This window comes from Convolutriloba macropyga, chromosome 4 (assembly GCF_964194025.1).
Source record: "Convolutriloba macropyga chromosome 4, txConMacr16.3, whole genome shotgun sequence".
NCBI lineage: Eukaryota > Metazoa > Xenacoelomorpha > Acoela > Convolutidae > Convolutriloba > Convolutriloba macropyga.
In genome coordinates, this window is record NC_134471.1 from 34935558 (window position 1) to 34957049 (window position 21492).

Genomic DNA, 21492 nt, shown 5'->3' on the forward strand with positions numbered 1-21492 from the left:
TTCCAAACCATGTTAGAAACCCTGATTCATTCTCGATTTAGAGTTTCTTAGCTTCAAATTTATTTCCATGCAAAAGTCATACGCCTAGCTCTACTTCGCTTTTAATAAATTTCATGTATGAGTATTGAGCACGCTACTTCATTGATTGAAGAATAGATCTAGAATAGGAGGGAGAAAAATTGCTTGAGTGAGCTTGAAATGGTGGTATCAGAGCTTATTATAAACCACTACTAGAATTTACAATAAAATCAATTTCGGTACTTTAGATTTTTTAGTAGACAACTGTCCCAAAAAAATTACCGGCTTAAAATTCTAACAGAAAACCGAATAACGTCGGGCGAATTGATCTCAAAGGACTGGCGTTCGGTTGGCGTCGTCAGTAGTTGGCTACGGTTTAGGGAGGCTAGCTTAAGCCAAATTGAAGGGGTGAGCGGTCGGTGTGTGTGTGTGTGTGGGGGGGGGGGGGGGGGGGGAACGGTAACGTGGGTGGGGGCGAATTTATGTCTGCAAAACAGTTTTCAGATCAACGTAGGAATTGAAAAGACTAAGATGCAAAATGTTAATTAAACGCACCCATGATACAACATTAAGATAAATGTAGTTGCGGTCAAAAAACCTAAAATAGAATATTTTGCCCTTGTTTGTCACAAATCATTTCAAAAACTAGTTTTTATTGTTCCATTGGGGGAATTGTAGCAATCACATGGAAGTAATAACAGCAATAGTCACAAATATCTCAATCTAGAGCACAATATGAACACAAAGTTTACATTTTACTACTCCCTCTCTTCTACTCTTCGTTATCACACAGAACAAAGCAAAGCATCTTCAACAGAATTGGTAAGATGGGCTGGATGGATGGATGATGGATTGTATTAATAACACTAGGATTGCAAGAAACTATTTCCAAAACGGTCACACTTCAAATAATTCCGAGAAGCTACGAGAAACTAAATTCTCCCACTTTTTATCTTCACTTAAACCAAAATTGGGAACTGTATTTGATCCGTTGACTTAATTTTGCGGGAAAAGGCAGGAAACAGTTCCAGTTGTCGAAAAAGTAAGAATAATAATAGCAGTAACCATACATAAATACAGGGGGATAGAGTTTAACTTCTTTATTTATTTTAATGTTTTAATGTGTATCTAACAATAATTACTTCTGCATAAACATAAAGTTTTGCCAACATAAAATAAAGTACAAGTAGCGCTATGATCCCAGCACGGTACAGTACAATGCAGTACATAAAATACGATACACTACAGTACTGTTCAGTACTAGATTATACTGTACAGTACTGAAATGCAGGACATGACAGGAAGCATTACAGATCACTTGATTGCTCCATAGTTCCTCTACTGTTTGTTTATTTTCAAAGCTAAAATCCAACTAAAGTTTTACAGTTTTAATTATAAGCACAGCCATAATGACACCAAGTCATTTCAGCCAAATGAAAGAACCTTATCAGCACATACCTCGTTACAAAAAGCGGCTTCAAAAAATGAGAGCGCGTGCTTCGAACTCCGGCTTTGAACTAAAATTGCTACATCTGGTTCTCACTCAGTTTAACCAGCACACTCGTCGCCCGGATCACTATCACTTATTTTTTTCAGTTTTTTTTCTGTCAGTTGACATCATTGTCTTGTAAACAAAATGACACAATTCGTTAAAAAAACAAATAGCCATGGGAATGACTACGCTTTAACACCCACTGGAACTTCTTTCGTTTTTCCACTATTTTCCTTGTTCTCAATTGAGGAACTCGCTTCCAATTCCGACTGACTCCCTACTTCTGAGTCGAGAGAGGTGCTGTTACCCATCAGCCCCACGGACAGTTCCTTAGCATCGTCCTCTGAAACTGAACTTCCCACGATATACTGCTTGTAATTTCCATCTGAAACAAAATCGCGCCAAAATAAAGGGTTGAAATAAATAAGGGTAAAAATGAGTCATACACTATCTTACTGGCTGCCTCTCATATGTTGGCGGTTTCAAGAGCATTTTAGTAGTGCCGTAATCCTTAATTGAGCCATAGTGAATTTCAAAACGTTTAAAAAGTGAAGTATCCTCAAAATCAAATTGGCTACTTTTGTGCTCCCGACAGTTCAAAGAATTTGCTGCATCGCAGCGCTGGCAATACGAATCAAGTTTGTCACTCAAAAATGTGGAACAAAGATTTTCGTTTAAAGATAAGTCTCATCCAAAACAGGCCTGATGCCACCAAATGAAATGAAAAACTTTGTCAGTTAAATTGAGTTACAATAATCTTGATTCATAACGAATCGACTTCTAGTTTTCTCTTCAATGAAAATGAGTTATGTATCAACTCAGGCATTGCACAAGGCCTGATATCAGCTGACTTACCATTCGCACAACTGGATTGGGTACGGACACGTGCAATGGCAGGGAGGGTACCTTTGATTTGAGCCGACTGGGGGTAACTCGTGGGCTAAAGCGATCAAACAATGAACCAAAAAACTGTGCACACTTCTGAAGAAGGGAATTTTTAAATTATGAAGTACAATTAATAAGCGACAATATACTGCCTCTTTATTGCAATTTCAGATGGGAGTAAGAATTTCAAGATGAAAAATATTATACAAGAGTAACACAAAACTACTTCCCAGATAAGTTTTATCTGAAATGATATCTCGGTTTAACACGCAACTCACGTCCACTCTGAAGTCCTCTAGACTCTTGTATCTGGCAAGCGCTTCCTGTAGCTGTGGATCAATAGTTAGGTTATTCTGCTTCCTCGAGTACTTCAGGAAAGCCCAGAACTTCTCCAACCCATACAGCTGTCCCACTTTGTAGTCCTCAATCGTGAACAGCTGGAAGTCATCAAACAACTCCTGTCTGAACTTCTTCTCAATTCCGTAGCTATAGAATCGGAACAGACACTCCAAGCCGTACCTAACCACAAATGTCAGTTTCGATATATCACTGCAGCAAAAATTCATAATCTACAATTTAGAAATACAGAGCATAAAGAATTGAAGCGAGGGCACGTTGTTTGCCTAAACAAAACATTACCCGATGTGATTGAGCTCTCTAGCTTTCGTTCAAATTGAAACAGCTGACTATTCGAAAAAAATTAAACAGAACAAAAAATTTAAGGAGAATAAAAACATTTTTGTGGCGACAATAATTCTCTTCCCGCTTTAATAAACGCGCGTTTTGTCTTTGTAACATTCCTCATTTATTAAAGCGGGACTAAAACACTGCCGCCACAAAAATGGTCTTTTTAGTCACAAATTTTTTGAAAGCTGACTGAAATATTTTTCTTCCGCTTTAATGAGGAATGTTACGAGATCTTCTCCGTTGCCCCCCCCCCCCAAGTTACAGAGCACGTGTTATTACATAGTAAATTCTTAGGTAAAAACATGGCAATGCCTCTAAGGGTTGCAAATAATATGCCTCTACACTAAGCTTGGGTGGCAAAAACGGCAAAGATCCGACAAAACTTTTAGCGTTGGTATCACTTCCGTACCCAGAAAACTGCAAAACATCAAACCAAAACCCCTCGAAAATAAGTCCAACTAAGAACTAAACTTTCATAATTCACAAAATGTTTCAACTTCACAGTAAATCTCAATTGAAAATTTAACCAATGTCTGACTGAAAACAAAAATTCATTTCAAGTTTTCAGGTATTAGGGGTGGGGATCTAAATCTGAAGTTATAAACAAAGTGGGTGGTCTTTTCGATATCTCAGGAATTCATCCCCACTATAAACTCTTTAAAAATTTCAGCTGTTGTTTAAATAATGAAATTAAAATATAAGTTTTATTCAGCAAAAAAAAGTTGTGAAAAAAGGTACAGAAAAAGTTCCTATTGTTACACAATTGATATTAAAAAATAATCAAGAAAAACAAGATACGACGCAAAAATCAAAATTGCCGGCATATTTAGTAATAACTTTTAACAATCAGCTTAAATCATTGAATACCAAAAATTTACAAGTGTCAAGACAAGAATTAAATCCTCAAGGGCTTTTGAAACCGTTAAACAGTTGCAGAAAAGAAAAAGGATTTCTTTATTGAAGTTGGAGATTCACTGTCTCCATTCAAACAGATAGCTGGCAGATTGCCAGAAAATAGCAACTATTGACTTGCTTACCGACAGGTAAACAAGAAGCAAACGAAAAAGATTGACATTCTTTTGTCACTGAGTCAAAAACTGTTATAATCAGGTGTGCAGTTATAACAGATCCCGCAATTATACTACATGCTGCTTCTGAATCAAAGGACATTTAGCTAATAATCAATGCCAAATCGAAGCTCCTCTAATGAATTCTTATAACTTATTGCACTGACTTTATGCCCGAAAGTTAGCCTTTATCCTGTTTTTTTTTATCTCAGACTTCTGACAATGACACTAGTGAGCGAGTCATAGGCTCAGTTTAATGAAGAACTGATTGAAGTAAATCAGAAGCCAAAAGTTGAAAATGACATCAACAGAACAAAAATTTAGGCAAAGAATAAAATTTACCGCCTAAACAGTAGATGTTTGGGTAGCTGACAGCAGCTATTAAACATAACCGACTAACCGAACGACAGGTGGGGGGCAATTTAATTTAGGGGTATACCTTAGAAAATATTGGGGGCAAAAACTTGGACCTGGTAGGGGTTCGCTCACGCGACCTCGCAAATGGCAGTCAGACATTTTAACCACTAAGCCACAAATGCGTTGTTACTCAACCGCAAAAAGTCACTTATATTAGCAAAAAAATTCATTTCAGAATGAGAACGATTGAAATCACTCAAAATGAAGAAGTGAAGCGCAAAAAAGTCACCTCAAAAGTCACAGAATGTTCTAGAACAAAAGCGCAAAAGGTCAAGCAAAAATTTTGCAAAAAAGACCAACAGGTTTACAATAATTGCATCAAATTTGGTTCGAGCAAGTTTTAGCAGCAAACTTTATTTCGAAATGAGAAAAATTGAACTGCAGAATTGAACCATCGAATAAAAGTAGAAACAGTAAAGCAAAACCCTTGCATAGAAAACACGCATACGTTTTCAATAATTGCTTCAAAAATCGTTCAAGAGCAATTAAACAAACATACACCGACTAACGTCAGATGAATTGCTCTCGAACGAACAACAAACTGATATCTAGGCCGGCAGTCTGGTATCTGGACCAATTTTCACCACTTTAGCTCACAATCGATTTTACCACTCACTTTATTAGGGAACGAGAGATCACTTAGATCACTCCAAAATGAACTAAAGTGGGAGCGAGTCAATCAAGAAGCCAAAGAATATTCTAGAAAAACATCGTAAAAATGGTCAAGCTTAATGTTGCATAAAAAAGACCATGTTTACAGTAGGTGCTTCAAACTTCGTTCGAGATCAAATAAACAAAAGGTATTGTTTAAAAAACGTCAACAGTGGGGGGGGGGGGGGTCGGTGGGAGGGGGTCTTTGGCTACACGGGGCCCTTACGGCCTAAATAATGTGCAGGGGTGGAAACTGGGGGGGGGGGATTGTGGGGGGGGGGGGGGGGGGGTGGTCAACCTCTAAGAACCACCCTTCACACCATAAGTAACAGTTTCTTTGTATCGCATACAAGATTCTAATATAATTGCATACTAATATAATTGCAACAAACTTCGTTTGAGAGCAATTAATAAGTGCGCACTCTTTCGATTGGAGTCTTATTTAGGCACACTCTTGTTTACGAATGCGTGGATACAAGGATTAGTTTCATTAGCAATTAGCATTAGACCTGGAAACTAAGAGTTAGGAGAACGAAGTTCAAGTAGCGGGCATTCAAAATTGGGCTTTAAGGGTTTGTCCCGTTTCTATTTTTGATTTGGTTTTCGCGATCGGCACTGTTGATTCTAGCTGAATTTTCTGAGCAAATGCTGCTTAAAATCAGTTTAAGCAGAATGAGAAACTAGCTTATAGAAGTCAAGAAGATTTCACGCAAAACGTTGAACATGATTAACTAGTTAACGTAAAGCAAAATTTTGTTCAATGAGGTAAAAAAAACATAGTATACACAGTAAAAATATATATAAGTTGTTTCAGTGAGCAACTGCTGTTTAGAAGCAAATTGAGTAGAATGCTCGAATAAAACTAGCCTATAACACTCCAAAAAATTTCACGCAAAGCGTTGAAAAAGCGGCAGAATTGGACAAATTCAAAGGGGGAAAGGCCTTTACCTACCACAATGGCCCCTTTACACAATGCCATGAATTTAAGTCCTCATTGCAGCTTCGGTGAAATGTGCCCTTAGAAACAAGTAAAGCTCTGAAAGAGTTGCCCATCAACTCACTAAGAGTAAAGTTCGAGTCTTTACCAGTGCAAAGGGTAACTGGTATTTAACTTGACGAGACATTGAGAGCAGATCGGGCCCTTATAGTGGACAGATCGAGAACTATCGTCAATAAAACGCTCAGCCCAAAACTGCGATAAATCAATAGGACCAAAATCCTAAAAAAGGGCTTTAAGGTGACTATAACCAATATTCCTCTTTGATACATGAAAAACTAAAACCACCGCAATATAGCTCCACTTAAATATCACTTTGCTGCTATGAGGAAAGATCTTGAACGAAAACTCCACAAAGGGTATGAGAATCATATAGCTATACAGTGAACTTGATGCGCAATATGAAACATAACCGGCAGATTGCCGGAAAATAGCCGCCGTTGATGCACATCGGGATTGAAACAGAAAAAAAAAGAAATTGACCGAATTTGTGTCTATTTTTTTCAGTGTCAAAAAGTTCTAATTCGGCGGACAGTTTCAGTTGGATTGTAAAACTATACTTAATTCAGCTTCTAAACAAAGCTAATAAGCTTAATACCAATGTCAGCTAGCAAACACTCTAATGAACTTTGATAATATAATTTTCAATGACTTAATGACCGGGCTTTATCGGTTTATCCCGTCTCTTTTGAATTTGCACTTTTGACCTTGACTGCATTCACTATCTTGCGTAATTCATTGAGTACATGACTTTAAAAAACCATTCAGTTGAAACAGTGAGTGAGGTAAGTCAGAAATTGAACGTGAAAGTCGTGACTTATGTAAAATGAAAAACGTGATCAAAAGGTAAAGCGAATTAAAAACATAGCCGGAAGAATTCCGGAATCGACTCGAAGTAGAAAGTTACCATCCTCACTGGTCAAATGCAAATCCCACATTATTATCCTAAGCATTTTGAAACAGGAAAACCAGAAAAAAATTATCTGACAAAAACTGATACAACCTGTTAAATTTTAACTTTAGTGGCAACACAAGAAAAAAACTATTGGTAAAGTAACCTGTTATACAGATAGTATGCATCAAAGTACTAACAACGGACAGCCAACCCGGCAAAATTGACTCATGAAAAGAAACTCGAAACTGAAAGGAGATGACGGACAAGACCTTCAAATAAAATTCTCTAAAAACTCTCTGCAAACACTAAATGCAATTTTGGAACCATCAATTTGAGAAAATGTTAATTACATTGGTCAGTACATCAACAAAATTTGACAATAATAAACAACAATTAAAGGAGAGCAAAAAAAAACAAAAAAAATACAAATTTGTTTAACTTAATAAGTGATATGTGCCTTGTTCAGCTTTCACAATTCTTCCCAACCATTATTGGGCAAAGAATTTATACAACTGCTAAGAACAAAAACTGATGAAAAATAACAAGTTAAAAAATTTATCTTTCAGACAAGAGCCATGACTAGATTTGTGTCAGTTCGTAGTAGCAACGTCTAATAAGTAACGCTTAACTTAGAATTAACTGAGAAATTTGAGCCGGAAGCGTAAGGTCAGAAAGTCAAAAAGCATAAACAAATCGGCAAAAATTTGCTCAAATTTATTTAATTTTCCGCAAAAATTAAAACAGTATCAATCATAACGAACGACCACCAAAACTGCTACAACAACTAGTTTCAACCACACAACTCCGGAAAGGTTCAAAATCAAGAAAAATACAAAAAACGTTAGAAATGCTTAAAATAGGCAAAATGGTTAAAAAAGATAAAGATAATCTAAATGCGTGACATTTTCAAAATTTTGTGGTATCAATTTTATAAAGCTTTACATTAATGCAGCATCAATCAAAAACAATTTCTACAAAAAAACCAAAACAATCGACTAATGTCGGGCGAATTGCTCTCAAATGACCGGCGAGCGGTTGGATTTGTCAACAGCTAGCCATGGTTTAGTGACCTCAGGGCACTACCTCATTATCCCATTTCTGAAGACGAAAACCATATGGGTCAGATGAAAAATCAGCCAAGCGAAAAATTGCATAAAAGATCAACAGCATTAATATATTTGCTACAAATGGCTTTTGAGAGCAATTAACAATGGTTTCCTAAAAATTGCCTGTTAGATCATTTATGAAGTGCCGCATCAACAAAGAGTGAGAGATAGAGAGAGAGACAAAACGAGAACGAGAAAGAGAAGGAAATGAACCCTAACCGAAAGAGAGAGAAAGAGACATGACTATCTTCCATGATTGGATTCGACACTGCAACTTCTAGTTTTCTAACTTTGTTAATAAATAAATCATATAAAAAACTGAAAAGCAAAATTAAAAAAAAAGTTAAGTTATCAACTTAGCATTAAAAAAATTTCAAAACCATTTAGTAACCCATCTCTGAGACTTCAAAAGTTTTGTTGTCCGGTTATGGTCGTTAAACTCAGAAAAGGACTAATATCGAAAAATTTTGGAAAAAATTGCAAATTTTAACAAAATCTTGCTAAAATTTAAGACACTAATATTTTAAGAACCAAATCATTGTCTCAAGAGACTATTCGATATCCCTGTTTCAAGCCTGAAATAGTTTCACAAGCTCAAAGATCCATACACCAGGAAGATAAATTTTCCGAAAATTTGAGAAGTTTGAATTTTATCAGAAAATTACTAAAACTGGAGTCATAAAAAAGGTTGATCACCCACCCATTAAATCTACAAACTACGCAGCAGCTTATTATCAAACCTTGTAGGAGGTCCCAGGGCCTCTGTTGCCAAAAAAAATTCAAAAACATGAAAAAATGCAAATATTTCAAAAAATTGCACAAATGCGTGATATTAAAATCTTGAAGAACATTCAATTACATCTATAAACTATGCAGTAATACATTATTAAGAGGAGGTTCCGTGGCCCTCGAAGCTAATATCAAACCTTGTAGGAGGTCTCAGGGCCTCTGTTGCCAAAAAAAAAATTCAAAAACATGAAAAAATTCAAATATTTCAAAAAATTGCACAAAAGCGTGATATTAAAATCTTGAAGAACATTCAATTACATCTATAAACTATGCAGTAATACATTATTAAGAGGAGGTTCCGTGGCCCTCGAAGCTAGAGAAACCTAAAATATGACAAATTTCAAAAAAACTTTACAAAAATTGCCAAGTTTTATAAAAAACAGAATTGCTAAAATTTGTGATATTTAAAGTTGAAATTTAATCGATGACCAACAAAAAATTTTCCAGTTAATTATTATCAAACTCTAACGGAGGTTTTTTGACCCCTGATGCTCAAAAAATCTGAATAAAGACAAAATTCGTGATGTTATAAAACTTGCAAGACATTCCATTTAATCTAAAAATTATTCAGTAACATGTTTTCGAACCCTAGAGGAGGTTTCTTGGCTCTTAAGGCTGAAAAAATTTAAAAAACGACAAAAATTTCAAAAAAAAAATTGAAAAACTAAATTTTATCAAAAAATTGCTAAAATTTGTCACATTAAAAAGTTCAAAAACTATTCCAGGCCATTAAAAAATTGTCAGTAACTTAATATCAAACCCCTTAGGATTTATTCTGGCCCCTGGGTCTGGAAACACCTGAATAAGGGGGGAAAAGATAAAAAAAATTCACGTTTTTGTCAAAAAATCGGCAAAATTTGTGATGTTGAAATGTTGAAACCATTCCATTACCACTAAAAACTATGCAGTAACCTAATATAAAACCCTAGAAGAGGTTCTTCCACACCTAGGAATGATAAAAACAAAAAAAATCATAAATTTTCAAAAAGCTTGAAAAAAATTGCAAAAAAAGTATAAATTTGCGCTTTTAGCAAGCGGTTGTTCGTCAGTAGCTAGCCACGGGAGGGGGATTAAGCTAGCCACTTAACCCTAACCGAAAGAGAGAGAGAGAGAGAAAGAGAAAAGACTATCTTCCATGATTGGATTCGACACTGCAACTTCTAGTTTTCTAACCTTGTTAATAAATAAATCATATAAAAAACTGAAAAGCAAAATTAAAAAAAGTTAAGTTATCAACTTCGCAAAATTGTCTAAACCAATTAGTAACCCATCTCTGATACTTCAATACTTTTGTTGGCCGGTTACAGGTCGTTAAACTCAGAAAAGGACTAATATTGAAAAATTTTGGAAAAAATTGCATATTTTAACAAAATCTTGCCAAAATTCAAGACATTAATATCTTAAGAACCAAATCATTGTCTCAAGAGACTATTCGATAACCCTGTTTCAAGCCTGAAATAGTTTCACAAGCTCATAAGGATCCATACACCAGTAAGATAAAATTTCCGAAAATTTGAGAAGTTGAAATTTTATCCCAAAAAATTACTAAAACTGGAGTCATAAAAAATGTTGAACACCAACCCATTAACTCTACAAACTACGCAGCAGCTTATTATCAAACCTTGTAGGAGGTCCCAGGGCCTCTGTTGCCAAAAAAAAATTGAAAAACATGAAAAAATGCAAATATTTCAAAAAATTGCACAAATGCGTGATATTAAAATCTTGAAGAACATTCAATTACATCTATAAACTATGCAGTAATACATTATTAAGAGGAGGTTCCGTGGCCCTCGAAGCTAGAGAAACCTAAAATATGACAAATTTCTAAAAAACTGCACCAGGGGCTGATTGGGGGGACACTGGGGTGGTGGGGGGCAACAGCGCGGTGGGGGGGGGGCGTGGGGGCAATAGCGGGGGGGGGGGGGTCAACAGTGGGGGTGTCTTCAACCTCTAAGAACCCCCTTCACACCATAAGTATAAGTCTCCAAAACAGTTTAAGCTGAAACAGCTGAACGGCTCTAAGAGCACTTAATGCCCGCTGGGCGCTGCCTATTTATCCCGTTTTTGAGGACAAAAAGTCAAAAAAGGCCAAACGAAAAATTGGTCGAGCAAAAAATCGCATAAAAAAGACCGACAGGACTAATATAATTGCTACAAACTTCGTTTGAGAGCAATTAAAAAATAAAAGTTTAATAAATGAGCCAAATGGACAACAAAACGGCTGAAAACGGTTACCTATATGCGCCGTTCTCTCAAGAACATTTTTCAAAGTACGAAATTCAGTCACAACGCAGCGCATGATCAAAAAACTTCTCTCGCTTAGCGAACGTCTATTCACCAAGACAGCTTTTCTCACTTTCGCTTTTAGGTCAAAATGCCGCGGACAAAATTACTTCTTGTAAAAAACATAGCCGGCAGATTGCCGGAATAGCTGCGAAAGAATAGACCTGCGTGCCATATAATAGAGATAGAAACAGATACAGATCTAATTTGAAAAAAAAAATCGACGCCACTCAAAAAACTAGGTAAAAAACGTTCAGCGATAAATTAACAAAGCTTGTTAAAATTCATTCCGCAGAAGCCTTTTATTAGGGACCTTTACTGCACAAATGAGTTCCTTTGACCCTAAACAAATTCAAACTAAACCTAAGTTTTAAAGTGCAAAAGTCATTTTATTGAGTGAGGTAAGTCACGTATGATCAAAATCTAATCACGCAAATAACCTAAAAACTTTTGCTAAAGCGAGGGAGAAATGACGCCACGCGCGCAAATGCCGTTAGTGAGAGGAAGTCATTGAGAAAATTTGACTTTTTCAGCTTTGCTGTGTGAACAAATGTAAAACAATAAAAGAGCGTCAGACGACGAAACCAAAAAAACCCAAGAGAACCTCATTATAGTTTCGCTCAGCCTATACAGCTTCGCAGCTATGAAAAGACCGAAAGAAAACCAATACTCTTTTTCGAGTCGTAAAAAAGCAGAGCGGCTAAATAATAGCTGTTTGAGAGGCTGACGGCGGCTATTAATAAATTTTGCTGTTAAACCATAGCTGGCAAATTGCCAGAAAATAGCCGCAATAGCTTCATAGATCTGAGACTCAAAAAGAAGGTAAAAAAAAGACAGACCAAAAAAAAAGAAACTTATTCTTTTCATCAAGGGCTGAGATGTTAAATTTTGATTTATGAATCTGTATAACTTATCGCAGTGTCTATTTGCTGCTCTTAAATAACCTTCAATTAGAGTGACAAGCACTCATTTGACCTTATCTCTTTGAATTAAAGCAAAGTCAATTTCAGAGTGAGGTAAGTAACGTGTGACCAAAAATTTAATCACGCGAATGAACAAAAAAATTAGCTCCACTAAGAGTGAAAAATGACGCCACGCACGCATTTCAGTTGAAATTGCATGAACGAATGAAAAAGCAGATTTGAAGTGATTGTGACGTCATATGGTCGTAACAAAATTCTTGACGACGAAATAAATAAAAAAAAACCAAGAGAAGGTCAATAATAGCCTCAGCTATCGCTTCGCGGCTATTAATAAATGATCTTGATTTGATTTCCCCAGTGAGCAATACAATTTATTGACCTGAATCCGTCTTTGGCGTCCTCTCTGGCGAGTGTCTTGAACTCCGTGTACATGTTGCGGTTGAAATGTTCCCGCAGAAAGAAAGACCAGAATCTGTAGAGAGTGTTCATCTCCTGTGACTGCCCATTGCCCAAAGACTTACGCTCTAAACAATTATCAGAACATGCTAAAATAATTCATGAAACGATGAGTCAATGTTAAGGATGCTAACCATTGCGGAGGATTTACGTTATGGAATTTACAAAACTGCTATTTTATCGCATGGATATGCTCTACCAGATGAGAAAATGACAAAAACTATATTTTCTTCTTCCAGGGGTCGAATGAATATCGGCAGAAAGTACCTACACACCAAAGTCTAAATTATCAAATCGAAAATTCTAGATTCATACCTTTTAAGCATCGCCGCCTGTATTTGTAATACACCTGCTGCACAAAACCATTCTCTTTCAGTAGCTCTTGGGAAGGATGCGCTGGACCCATGTTGAAGGCAGCGGTGGCCGCTGGCGACGATCCAGTGTAACTGTTGCCAAGAGAGGTTCCGGGTGCGGTAGTTGCGCTACCATCTGCTACACTGGATCCACACGAGTTGTTCCTGTTACGACTCGAGGGCGGTGGGATGTGTTCTTGGTTGTCCATGATCCATCCCACATGGTTCTCAACTGGAGGGTTGCTGCTGTGACGCGTCTTCTTCTTGCGAGGAGTCTGTTGTTTAAACAAAGAGGACGATGAAAGACTAGAAGACTATTTTGAGCAGTCAACGCTGTTAAACAACCGACTAACGAGAGGGCTGGACGAGAGAGGGGTCCAAATCAAATTGGCAGGTAAAGAAGGATGGACAGGGGGAGTGTGTTTAATGGGGGGGGGGGGGGTGGTGGTGACTGACGGCGGGGGGGGGGGCTGTTGATTAAGCCCCGCCCTTTACGCCATGAAACTGTCTCTCCTCAAAACAGTTTTGGAACTTAAGAGACTAGTAAGCCGTAAGGCTCTAAGAGCTGCTCAGCCACTTAATAGCTACTCAGCCATAAATAGATTAAGACGCGTATATAATGTTTTAACTAAAATGGATGAAAGTATTGTTCAAAAACTCGGCTCATTTAATGCACAGGATTTAACAAACTTTCTACATTGTTTTAGAGACTCATTTATTATAGATAACAGATTTTTTCTTAACCTTTTTTTGGCAAGGAATAAGGTTCTAGGGCTAATGCTTTTACTTGAATGTTTATCGAGCTGCATTTTTTTGTAAAATTGGTCTTTCTATTTGACATTTTCTAAAGGTTTATTAAAAAAGGGTTTTACCAGGGTAAAAATTGATTTGAGAGAGCTTGAATTACCAAATCAGTAGACTTTGAGAAGAAGTAAAAGGCATCACTTGACAGGTCTAGTGACCTTTTGATGTCCTTTCGAGTTTTGTTTTGTTTGTAAATTTATAAATGCAAGCAATGGAATAAAATCGAGAACTAATTTATTATTAAATAGCGCACGCCCGTGCTGCGGAACGTAAAATTTGAGTTGCACGTGGAGTATTGGTAGTAGCCCTATGATTTTTGGAGGGTAAGTGTAACTTTTCAAGGGCTTTCGATTGGTGATATTTTTAATCCCACACTCCGACCGGAATTTGGTGCTTCGGGACGACCCGAGTGCCAAAAATCGGAAATTGGCCTCTTTGAGCGGCCGAATGACTTTCAAATGGTAATAATATGATAATCTGAGACAGTTAGTGACAAAAAATAACAGCCCCGGTCAATTTTGATTAACTCGGATTTTTTGGGTTTCAGCACTCACGATTCGTTAAAAATTTTCAAATTGCAAACGACTCGCAACGGCTAATCCGTAGGTCATGAATTTTGGCAGGCAAATTGATGGCACCCTATATTTACTATAAATTTTTACCCAAAGACGTTTTGACTACTTCGCGAGTTATTAGGTTTGGACATTTGGGGTCATCCAGGAGGTCGAAGAAAAGTGTGCGCGGTCATTGCTCGTGTTCTAATGGGAGTTAGGATATGAAAATTTGCGGGTAGGTGCAAATGTGACAGGAGTTTCCATGACAATAGTTAGTTTTTATCAACTTGACCCCTGATTGACCCCTGGAGGTCAAACTGTGGGTTTTTAGGAATTTTAGAATTTTCGGCTTGTATAATTACAGAGAATTGCATGAAAAGGTTTCAAGATTGGAAATAACAATTGCTCTTAGCTTTGGGGTTGAGTTTAGTTATTTATTCAACACATGATTTTCATACAGGGATTGATTTATAGTTAGCTAATTTGATAGCGGAAACAGAGGAATAATAACTTTTCAGAGCAACGTTCAATGTTTACTAAGCAAACACTGATTTACATGTCAAGTGCATATATGAGATAAAGTGTAGTGGATTTGTTTTCATAAGAGTCCAAAGGTCGTGTATTTAAGATAAGGAGAAAGTTGGACAATGGTTGGTAGCAGCTGAATGACAGCGCATAGTTTGATATTGGTTTGTTCGCATAGCAAACAAGCCCTCCTACAGAATATGACAATTTCAAGTGTAAGTTGCATTGTTTTCTTAAGAGATTATGGTTTGTTTGCTTAAGATAAGAGCGTATTGGTCGAGTATAAATTAAAGTAACACAGAGAAATTTTGGCAGAGGCAGATTTTGGAGATTTTGTGAGAACTCCAGCAGTTTGGATTCGCACAAGGGAAAAGAAGCAGTTGGTTTAGTGGGACTAAACTTTAAATGATAGGGCAAACAGCAAAGAAGAGATTGAGAGTTTTTTGAGACTGAACTCTGGAAGTTTGTAATTGCAAGACCTGTTAGGATACTGTGAGCTGTTTTGATTTAGTTCATTTGGGAAGTGAAGCACGGATATTGGTATTATTATTGTAATTACTATTCTAAATTGTCTTGAATTTGTCTTTTCCATTGATGTGCAAGTAATTCTCTTATCATTATTATATTATATTCAATATAGGGGCTGTTAAAACATGTAAAGATTAGGAGCTTAAACATTGTGCCTTTTATGTCGACACTGAATTAATATAAAGATATAGATGACAGCTTTTCGGTCATAGGCAGCTTTCCGAAAAATGAACCATTTTTACATTCAGTATTCAGTCATTGACCTTTACGGCATAGGTAACTTTTTGGTCATTTACTTTTTGGCAAGGTCAAGTTTTTGGTCATTGACCTTTTTCAAATACATCCGAATCAAAACGCTTTGATGTATATTTAAGAGGCCTTAAAACATGTGAAGATAAGGAGCTTAATTATGGTGGTATAGGTATTCGAATAATTTTTAATATGTAGATTGAGACAAGATAGATAGTGACAGGAGAAAGGCATGGAGCACAAAAAATTGTGAAAAAAGGAGGGAATTGGAGAAAGTAGAAATGGATGCGACGTTAATGGACAAAAATCCCGATAAATACGCGGCTCATCTGTTTCTTAGCTCAACTCATTGCGCTTTTGCCTCTTAACTCACGGACCCCGGTTCGAATCCGACTGTTGCCATTCGCTTTTTGCCGAAAAGCATGTTTAGGGGCTGTTAAAACATGTAAAGATTAGGAGCTTAAACATTGTGCCTTTTATGTCGACACTGAATTAATATAAAGATATAGATGACAGCTTTTCGGTCATAGGCAGCTTTCCGAAAAATGAACCATTTTTACATTCAGTATTCAGTCATTGACATTTACGGCATAGGTAAGTTTTTGGTCATTTACTTTTTGGCAAGGTCAAGTTTTTGGTCATTGACCTTTTTCAAAATACATCCGAATCAAAACGCTTTGATGTATATTTAAGAGGCCTTAAAACATGTGAAGATAAGGAGCTTAAATATGGTGGTATAGGTATTCGAATAATTTTTAATATGTAGAATGAGACAAGATAGATAGTGACAGGAGAAAGGCATGGAGCACAAAAAAATTGTGAAAAAAGGAGGGAATTGGAGAAAGTAGAAATGGATGCGACGTTAATGGACAAAAATCCCGATAAATACGCGGCTCATCTGTTTCTTAGCTCAACTCATTGCGCTTTTGCCTCTTAACTCACGGACCCCGGTTCGAATACGACTGTTGCCATTCGCTTTTTGCCGAAAAGCATGTTTAGGGGCTGTTAAAACATGTAAAGATTAGGAGCTTAAACATTGTGCCTTTTATGTCGACACTGAATTAATATAAAGATATAGATGACAGCTTTTCGGTCATAGGCAGCTTTCCGAAAAATGAACCATTTTTACATTCAGTATTCAGTCATTGACATTTACGGCATAGGTAACTTTTTGGTCATTTACTTTTTGGCAAGGTCAAGTTTTTGGTCATTGACCTTTTTCAAAATACATCCGAATCAAAACGCTTTGATGTATATTTAAGAGGCCTTTAAACATGTGAAGATTAGGAGCTTAAATATGGTGGTATAGGTATTCGAATAGTTTTTAATATGTAGATTGAGACAAGATAGATAGTGACAGGAGAAAGGCATGGAGCACAAAAAATTGTGAAAAAAGGAGGGAATTGGAGAAAGTAGAAACGGATGCGACGTTAATGGACAAAAATCCCAATAAATACGCGGCTCATCTGTTTCTTAGCTCAATTCATTGCGCTTTTGCCTCTTAACTCACGGACCCCGGTTCGAATCCGACTGTTGCCAGTCGCTTTTTGCCGAAAAGCATGTTTAGGGGCTGTTAAAACATGTAAAGATTAGGAGCTTAAACATGGTGCCTTTTATGTCGACACTGAATTAATATATAGATGCTTAAATTGTTTATCCCGTTTTCGAGGAAGAAGAGTCGAAAGCGAACAGAAAAATTGATGAAGCGAAAAATCGAATAAGAAAGGCCACAGGACTAATATAATTGAAACAAATTTCGATTGAGAGCAATTAAATAGGGCTTTCTATGAAAAATTTATGCAGTGCAATTTATAAGGCATAGATCTAGGAATCTCAGTGTTGCAGGATTGATCGGAGGGATATATGCCCGCCTTTTAATTCTCTGCCCAACATGATGAATGAACCTTTGTTCAAGAATGGAATTTCTGTCCTAATTTAAATTTAAAACTGACGAAAACACAATTCTAGGCTCAATTTCACGACATTGCTATGTCAAATGGTTTTTGCATGATTGTCGACCACCAACTGAATCTACTTCTCTTAACAAGCGTACCTTTTCATCGAATTTGTGGTAAGAGTAGTCTTTGATCACAGGGTAGAATCTGGTCGACTGTTGCCTAATGCGTTTTCGTTGCTTCAGGTGCGGATCATAGAAGCCCATGTAATGGTGAAGACCATTCGGATCATAGAATCCAGCACCAGCAGGCGAGTCCCAGGACCTGGCCAGGAATGCACCACCCCCTCTGCCCCCTGCGCCCATATGAGGATGTAGGTGATGTTGGGAGTGGTGGGGGTTGGTGTACGGGTTGATGAAGGCGGCCGCAGGATTGTACATGTGATTTCTAGGGTACTGTTGTCTGTTATTAATATTGCCGCTATTTCTGGAGGTATTGGATCTTGATCCACTGTTTTTGTCAGCTGAAAAAAGACGTTCAGGCACTCAATTACATTGAGCACTATCCGATGTTTAAAGGTTGTAAATACCTTGAGAACAACTTTGTAATATACTATATTGCTTTAACAAACAGCAAAAATTTCGACCTATTGTACTAAGAAAGCCTACCATCTGTTTTCGTATTCCTTTACTAAATAAACGGTGCTTAAATATAGTCAGCAGCCATACTCGCAGTACCCGATTGCTCGTCACTTGTTGACGCGGTGGCATTTGTGGTGTCTGAGGACTGCTGTGTTGAAGAGGCGTTGGTTGCATTGGGATTGGAGTTGTGGGCCCCAGGGGGCGCGGGTGGCAGCTTCTGATCTGGTAGCTTTGGTCTCCTCGGGTACATGTTCTGGTACTGTTGATATGAGATGAAGTCCAGTTTGTGGTGCACAGGCTGACCACCCTGAAACAGCACATTTTCCCCCATCAAAGTTTTTAAAATAACTCGCAATCTCCAAAACTGATATCAAAACTCGATGTGCACAAATCACATGCAACAAAACGTTCCCTGCATGATAACGGATCATTTCAAACCGAGAAATTTTGGGATTTTTTATCGAGCCAAAAATTTTTAATGGGAATTTCACTAACGAAGACACAATGCGGACATGCGTCATACACAGCTTCAAATTCTAAACTTATGAACCACGAAAAGCAAGCACCATACACGATGCTAAAACAATCGATCTGTGTAGCTCAGACAACAAACTTGTAAAAGCTAACTTAACCGCAAAACTAAGTATCATAAGCATGCATGTAATGAGCGGAAACGAACAGGTGAAACAGGCGTTTCTAGGTAATTGCCTCTACAGTGATCTTCTTAATTAAGTAACAATAATAATAACTTAGAACACAACTACAAATTTTTGCCCCAAAACAGAAGGCCAGTTTAAGATAGTGCCAGTTGATAGTTACAATAAAATGAACCAATAGCGCCGTAAGCAATAATGAAAAACCAATTCATCACATCTATTCCGTGAAAATAGTTCATCCATAGAAAATTGCACACAGCTCAACAGAAGGCATCCAAATAGAGGAAAAATGGCGCAAATAAAAAGAAGAGAATTTAAGCTGACAGTGTGAACCGAAGTGAAAATAAAAAGAATTGCTTTTCACAAAGCATTTGAAATTTTCTACAGGGGGAGAAATCTCCCAGGTAGCTCTTTATATCAACAAAATTTTCAGAGTCAATCAGTTTCACGATATTTAAGTAAAATAAACGTCCAACCGATTTGATGAGCTCTGCAAAATGTCTACTGGTAGCTTCAGAAAAAACCCAAAACAAACTCAGACTAAAAAAGCAAATAAAAGGAAGAATGAACCGAAAGAGAAAAAGTGAACGAAAAAAGGAGAAAGAAAACAAAAAAAAGCTGACAGATGGCCATAAATAGCTTTGTATACGTGCAGTCTCAAGGAATTAAAAAAGACCAAAAGAGAAAATTCAGTTTTTTTTACTAATTGCTCAGACTTCGTATTTCTAATTACAAGAAAATGCCTAACTTATGTGTACTATATATTAGCTGCTAAAAATTTGTTTTATTAAACCCCTTTTTTCCTGTTCCTCTTGAATGGTCTCAGTAAAAGTAACTAAATGAATTTCGTACATATAATCTAATTTTGAATAGCTCTGAAACGGTGCTGCAACAGGGAAATTGTTTAATTATTCGAAGCTTGAATATTTGGTACTGAAAACAAATTTATTATATATAAGTTGGATTGGTTATTGACATTTACTCAATTGACAATAATTCCTTCAAATAAAGTGAGGAGAAGTCGATTTGAGACAAAAGTCATTTTGAGAGTGAGCTGAGTCATCTTCAAGTAAAGATTTATTCGCACGAATGAACTTAAACTCACTTTAACAAACCAGAAAAATAACGCCACGCAGGAATATCAGTCAAAAACGCAAGAATGAAAGAGCAAAAAGAGAAAAGTCCAATAGCTCCGCTCAGCTATCAGTAGCGCAGGCAAACGAATGAGAGAAAGAGATGCAACGACAGAAAAAGCGAGGGAAAGAGGTAATGAAGAACCATCAGAAAAGATTGAGCTAGTGAGAGTGAGAGAGAAACATAAAAAAAACAGCAGAAGGAACAGCAAGAGAGAGATAATGTTGAGGTTGACATACATTGAGGTAGACAAATAACAGAACACTGGCAAGTTAGCAAGACGATATATATATATATATATATATATATATATATATATATATATATATATATATAGAGAGAGAGAGAGAGAGAGCGAGAGAAAGAGAGCATAAGGCGAGATAAAAAACAAAAGGTAAGACATTAAAAAGGAACAAAAGAAGAGGAAAAAGAAAGGAAGAACAGAGGGGTGGGTAAGGTGAAAAATAAAAACAAAAAAAAATCAGAATGAGAGAGAGAGAGAGAGAGAGACTGACTTAAGGGAAAGTGAGAGGTAAAATAGGGTTAAAGACAGCAAAATACGAAGATGCACAAGGCAGAAGAAAAAAGGAAAATTGCAAAGGAAGATGGCGCGAGATAGAGAAGTGCTGAAAAAAGTTTCAAAACACCAGAAAATATATAAAAACAGAGAGAAAAGAGATGAACACGCAATTGAGAGAAAGTAACAACGAAACAAGACTGGAGGCAAAGAAAGGGATAAAAGTTAACAAAGAGAAAAACAAAAGAAGATAGACCAAAAAATGAGCGAGAGGCAGCAAAAGAGGGAAAGAATGAGATAGATAGATAGATAGATAGATAGATAGAGAGAGAGAGATCACAGGAAAAGCAAAAACAAGAAAGAAGTGAGACAAATGATTGGAAACCAGAACGAGAGGAAAAGGAAGAAAGGGAAAAGGAAAACGAAAGAATGACGGAAGAGATTAGAGAACCGTCAAAATACGAGAATGCATTCACGCTATAGAAAGATAGATTGAGAGAGAAAGCGAGGAACGCTTAGCGGATGTAAAAACGGTATTAGACAAAAAGAAGAGAGAATGAGAGTGGAAACGAAGAAAAAGTAAGAGAACAAACAGCGAGAAATGACAACAGATAATGAAGTTATTGAGAGGGAAAAGCAGACGAAAAAAGAAAAAGTGAGACACGAAGAGAGAAATTCAGAGATACAAAGATTCAGATCAGAGAAATAGATAGAGAGGTAGCAGGATATGACAGAAAAAGAGAAACAGAGCGAAAGAAAACGGATATACCAGATAGAAAATATATTTAAAAAAGTGACAGAGAGAGAGAGAGAGAGAGAGAGAGAGAGAGAGCAAGAAAATACAGAACAGAAAGGATAGAAAGCCAGAGAATGAATGTGTTTAGAAAAAGTAAGATTGAAAGAGAAAATACAATGAAAGGACAGTAAAAAAGGATGCGGGAAAGTTAGACAGCAAATGGAAGAGAGGAAT

At 36.9% G+C, this 21492-nt stretch overlaps 1 protein-coding gene across 3 annotated transcripts in view; it reads right to left on the reverse strand.

Moving 5' to 3' along the window:
- Nucleotides 1-545: 545 nt before the first annotated feature.
- Nucleotides 546-21492, reverse strand: part of LOC142337638 (uncharacterized) — a 114803-nt gene continuing 93856 nt past the window's right edge. For all 3 annotated transcript variants that reach the window (XM_075387021.1, XM_075387022.1, XM_075387020.1), the window contains 7 exons: nt 18312-18522; nt 17733-18097; nt 12982-13294; nt 12590-12734; nt 2674-2914; nt 2366-2450; nt 546-1895 (listed from right to left, as the gene is read on the reverse strand). In XM_075387021.1, the coding sequence (XP_075243136.1) occupies nt 1696-1895; nt 2366-2450; nt 2674-2914; nt 12590-12734; nt 12982-13294; nt 17733-18097; nt 18312-18522 (1560 nt within the window). In that variant the 3' untranslated portion in view covers nt 546-1695. The remainder of the gene's footprint in view (nt 1896-2365; nt 2451-2673; nt 2915-12589; nt 12735-12981; nt 13295-17732; nt 18098-18311; nt 18523-21492) is intronic.